Raw genomic sequence first — 4861 nt, 5'->3', positions numbered from 1 at the left:
CAAGCGGGTCTGGCCTAGGGAATTTTAGTGGGGTTTTTAAGGGTAATTTTAAGGGTAATTTTAACGATTGGCCTTTTCAAATATTTTCTTTTAATTTGGTTTTAATATGGATATTTATTGTACTGTGGTTTTATAAGGCTGTTAGCCGCCCTGAGTCCGGTGAGGAGAAGGGCGGGGTACAAATTAAATTATAAATAAAATAAAATAAATATCATAGATGTGTTTATTATGTATTGAATCATTAGATACTAACTCAGCTGTTCTGTGTATTATATAATTTTTCAACATACAGCATATAAAAGTGAGTTAATCTTACCAAATATAATACTAGTGATTTCTGTTTGTAAGTGGTGATAGTTACAACTTGAGGTAATCATTCTTATAAAGTATGTAAGCTTTTGCAATACACCTTGGAAGGCATATTCATTAGTCAACACATCAAAAAACTTATTTAAGTTGTTTTATGATTGGATACAAAGAAGTCTTATTAATTTCTTCTCATGTTTTCCACTGCAGCGGTGAAAAAATAACCAGTAAGGAGGTTTATATAAGCATGCATGTTGAAACTGTGGAGGTAGATTCTATCCCAAAGTTCTAGCTCTTGAATGTACAGAAAATATATTGCAGGACCTCAGTTTTCCGATATCTGTACCTGTTTGGTGACAAGAGATCAAAGCTATTTCATTTTCTCCCCCCCCCAATAAAATTGGTAATAAAATTAGCTAAAGCTCATAGGCAATTACCTTTCAATGATGCCAAAGGTCTGGACAGCAAAATATGTAGATAAATTACAAAAACTAAAACACAGAAAATAAATTTATTAATATTCTGATATTATTGTCCTTGTGTCAAATTATAGTAAAAAATTAAAATAAATGCAACTATAACATTTCTAAACAGTGTATTATAACCCAGAGGATAAAGAGCGTTAAAGTAAGGTTCTACAAAATTAACATAAATAAGGAATAAATTATTGTCAATTCTGAGATTCATTTTATATCTTATTTATTTGCTAACGCCTGTACTTCCTAAATTATGGACCAATTTTCAGTTCAAATTATGTATTTAAATGGTTTTTTAAAAAATTAAATGTTAATTTTAAATGAAAATATATTGCCTAATTCCATATGGAGAGAAAATACTTTACTTCAGATAGTCTCTGACTTAACAACCAGTATGTTTAGGAACTGTTTGAAGTTACAAAGGCACTGACTGTTTTTCACACGACTGTTGCAGCATCCCCATGGTCACATAATCAACATTCAGACATTTGGGAACTGACTCATATTTATGATAGTTGCAGTGTCCCAGGGTCATGTGACCACATTTTACGACTTTCTGACAAGCAAAGTCAATAGGGAAGCCAGAATCACTTAACAACTGTTGCTAACTTAACAACTTCAGTGATTTACTTAACAACTGTGGCAAGAAAGGTCGTAAAATAGGACACAACTCACTTAAATGTGTCNGAAGATGAGGAATCCCCAAAATAAAGTCACTACCAAGGTGGCCCAACCAGCAACATACATCCAACTTGGTCTGAAAAACAATATAATTTGTATATTCAACTAATTAAATTTAACAAAACTAGCATATAAATCACATTATTTATTAATATAGTCAGAGCAATTAAAATATTAAAGGGAGAGGAGATAGCCATTTTTCTGTAGATTCATAAAAGTTGTTGTGCATTATCTACCATTTCCAGAGAGATAACTTACTCTTTTCCAACAAGAACCACTTGTCAAGGTAATGATTTAGAAGCTAACCAGCTTGTATAATGTGAGATGAATGATGCAATGTTAGGAATGACTCAGAAGGAGTCTATATCCCTTTAAGACAGGTATGTCAAACTGCCGGCCCATGGGCCGGATGCGTCACGCCAAAACGGTGCCCACCCCATTGCTGACAATGGGGGAAAAGTCGTGATACGTTCCCGACATCACATGATGTCGTGAGTTTGACATGCCTGCTTTAAGAGCTTGAGTATAAAAGGGAAGGCCTTGCTGGAGTCTTTCTCATCCGTTTCCTGTTGTAATTACTGCATATTGGAGTTTACTGAATTATGACCACATGTATGTATCTTGTTTCTAGTGTATATTTGTAGATAGTGTAATACAAACCACTGTTTACTGTATTTACTCCTGGGCTATCTCAGCACAATAAGACTGCATGCTCTGACACAGCTAGATTCTGCTTCACCTGTTACCAGCTAAACCCAGAGAAGAAAGAAGTAGCAAATCTCAGTTTAACTGGAAATGAAATATTAAACATACTTAATTTCAAGAACTTTTCAATCAATGACAATCCAACTAACTTCAAAGTACAAGTAGTCCTTCACAAACAACTGGTTAGCAATTGTTTGAGGTTACGATGGACCTCACCAGGACTACTTACAACCTGGATTCAAAGTTCCAGTGACTCCCCCCCACCTCTGGTCAATCATATTTTGGGTCCTTGGAAACTGACCTGAATTTATAGCCATTTGAAGCGTCCTGCAGTTACACTATCATGATTTATGACTTTTTTGTTGGAAACCAGCATTTACTTCCAGTTTCTGGCAAAAAGCTCTGTAGTTTCTGTCTAAACTACACTAAGGCTACTTTTTGTATTATGCAATATTATGTCAGAAAACTAGTGACTGTACATATATGCTGCTAGATTTCACCCAGAATATTAAGAAAATATCTATAGCCAAGTTCTATAATAAAAACATACAACATGAAAAATTGTTGATTATTTCCAGGCTATAATATCCAGATAAAAAAGGCCAGATTAGTCGTTTACAGACATTGCAGAATATCACTTATCATTTCCAACTCATACCATCCCAGCATAATCCCATGTCCCTTTTAAAACTCTAGATTACAATCCTTTCTGGAGATATTCAGATCTAAAACATCTTCTCAACATCCCAACACAACACAAACCCTGCATATCCCCTAATATTAACTCTGTCATCATACCATATCAGGTCAGGAGATACTATAGGATTGAACAGAATTAACTATAACATTAAACATTCCTTGACTTATCCATCTTTCAGTATTAAATAGGCAATCATCTTCCTGCACTGCCTCCTGGATTCTACAAAAAGCAAAAAGTTGTTCTCTACATAAAATAATAGTCATTAACCTGACATCTGAAAGGCCAGTGTTAAGAAATCAATGAGAGCAGTTCAGCCTTTTCAGCCATTTTGTGCCTGTCTTCAAAGAAAGACTACAAAAGGAAAATGAATTATAATTTATCAAGAAGTTCAATTTTATCTCTTGGAGCTTGAATTTGGATTTTTTTAAACCATTAAAAATGTACTACACTTAAATACTACATGTATTGAGTGAGCAAAACAGGTTGTTTCTGTTATCAAAGTGGCAGGGAATGGTCAAGGGACACGCTGCTTATTTTTCATGCACTTAAGTTTAATATAGTTGCTATAGCCTATGTTCTGGCAGTTTATTTCTATCTGATCTTGTTTCCAATTTTTTTCTCATTAAGTGAAAACTGAAGAACGAAATTTATTCTTAGAACCTGTAATATGGCATTAAAGGAGATAGCTAAAGGTCACTATCTGAAATACATTTCCCCACCGCACCTGCTTGAAAAAGTATATATCATAGATGTGTTTATTATGTATTGAATCATTAGATACTAACTCAGCTGTTCTGTGTATTATATAATTTTTCAACATACAGCATATCAAAGTGAGTTAATCTTACCAAATATAATACTAGTGATTTCTGTTTGTAAGTGGTGATAGTTACAACTTGAGGTAATCATTCTTATAAAGTATGTAAGCTTTTGCAATACACCTAGGAAGGCATATTCATTAGTCAATGCATCAAAAAACTTATTTAAGTTGTTTTATGATTGTATACAAAGAAGTCTTATTAATTTCTTCTCATGTTTTCCACTGCAGCGGTAAAAAAATAACCAGTAAGGAGGTTTATATAAGCATGCATGTTGAAACTGTGGAGGTAGATTCTATCCCAAAGTTCTAGCTCTTAAATGTACAGAAAATATATTGCAGGACCTCAGCTTTCCTATATCTGTACCTGTTTGGTGACAAGAGATCAAAGCTATTTCATTTTCTTTCCCCCCCCCCAATAAAATTGGTAATAAAATTAGCTATAGGCAATTACCTTTCAATGATGCCAAAGGTCTGGACAGCAAAATATGTAGATAAATTACAAAAACTAAAACACAGAAAATAAATTTATTAATATTCTGATATTATTGTCCTTGTGTCAAATTATAATAAAAAATTAAAATAAATGCAACTATAACATTTCTAAACAGTGTATAACCCAGATGATAAAGAGCGTTAAAGTAAGGTTCTACAAAATTAACATAAATAAGGAATAAATTCTTGTCAATTCTGAGATTCATTTTATATCTTATTTATTTGCTAACGCCTGTACTTCCTAAATTATGGACCAATTTTCAGTTCAAATTATGTATTTAAATGGTTTTTAAAAAAATTAAATGTTAATTTTAAATGAAAATATATTGCCTAATTCCATATGGAGAGAAAATACTTTACTTCAGATAGTCTCTGACTTAACAACCAGTATGTTTAGGAACTGTTTGAAGTTACAAAGGCACTGACTGTTTTTCACACGACTGTTGCAGCATCCCCATGGTCACATAATCAACATTCAGACGTTTGGGAACTGACTCATATTTATGATAGTTGCAGTGTCCCAGGGTCATGTGACCACATTTTACGACTTTCTGACAAGCAAAGTCAATAGGGAAGCCAGAATCACTTAACAACTGTTGCTAACTTAACAACTTCAGTGATTTACTTAACAACTGTGGCAAGAAAGGTCGTAAAATAGGACACAACTCACTTAAATGTGTC

The 4861-nt window shown here is 33.4% G+C and overlaps 1 protein-coding gene across 1 annotated transcript in view; it reads right to left on the bottom strand.

Moving 5' to 3' along the window:
• Window positions 1–1457: 1457 nt before the first annotated feature.
• The window catches only part of CATSPERE (catsper channel auxiliary subunit epsilon), a 63721-nt gene continuing 60317 nt past the window's right edge, over window positions 1458–4861 (bottom strand). The window contains exons 19-20 of the mRNA XM_029286316.1: window positions 4140–4193; window positions 1458–1539 (exon numbers count right to left, since the gene is read on the bottom strand). Of these exons, the coding sequence (XP_029142149.1) occupies window positions 1458–1539; window positions 4140–4193 (136 nt within the window). The remainder of the gene's footprint in view (window positions 1540–4139; window positions 4194–4861) is intronic.

The sequence above is a fragment of the Protobothrops mucrosquamatus genome, unplaced genomic scaffold (genome assembly GCF_001527695.2).
Source record: "Protobothrops mucrosquamatus isolate PMUCROS unplaced genomic scaffold, P.Mucros_1.0 scaffold3311, whole genome shotgun sequence".
In the NCBI taxonomy this organism is placed as follows: domain Eukaryota; kingdom Metazoa; phylum Chordata; class Lepidosauria; order Squamata; family Viperidae; genus Protobothrops; species Protobothrops mucrosquamatus.
Note: the sequence above shows the minus strand (reverse complement) of the source record. Positions and strands in the feature narration are given on the sequence as shown.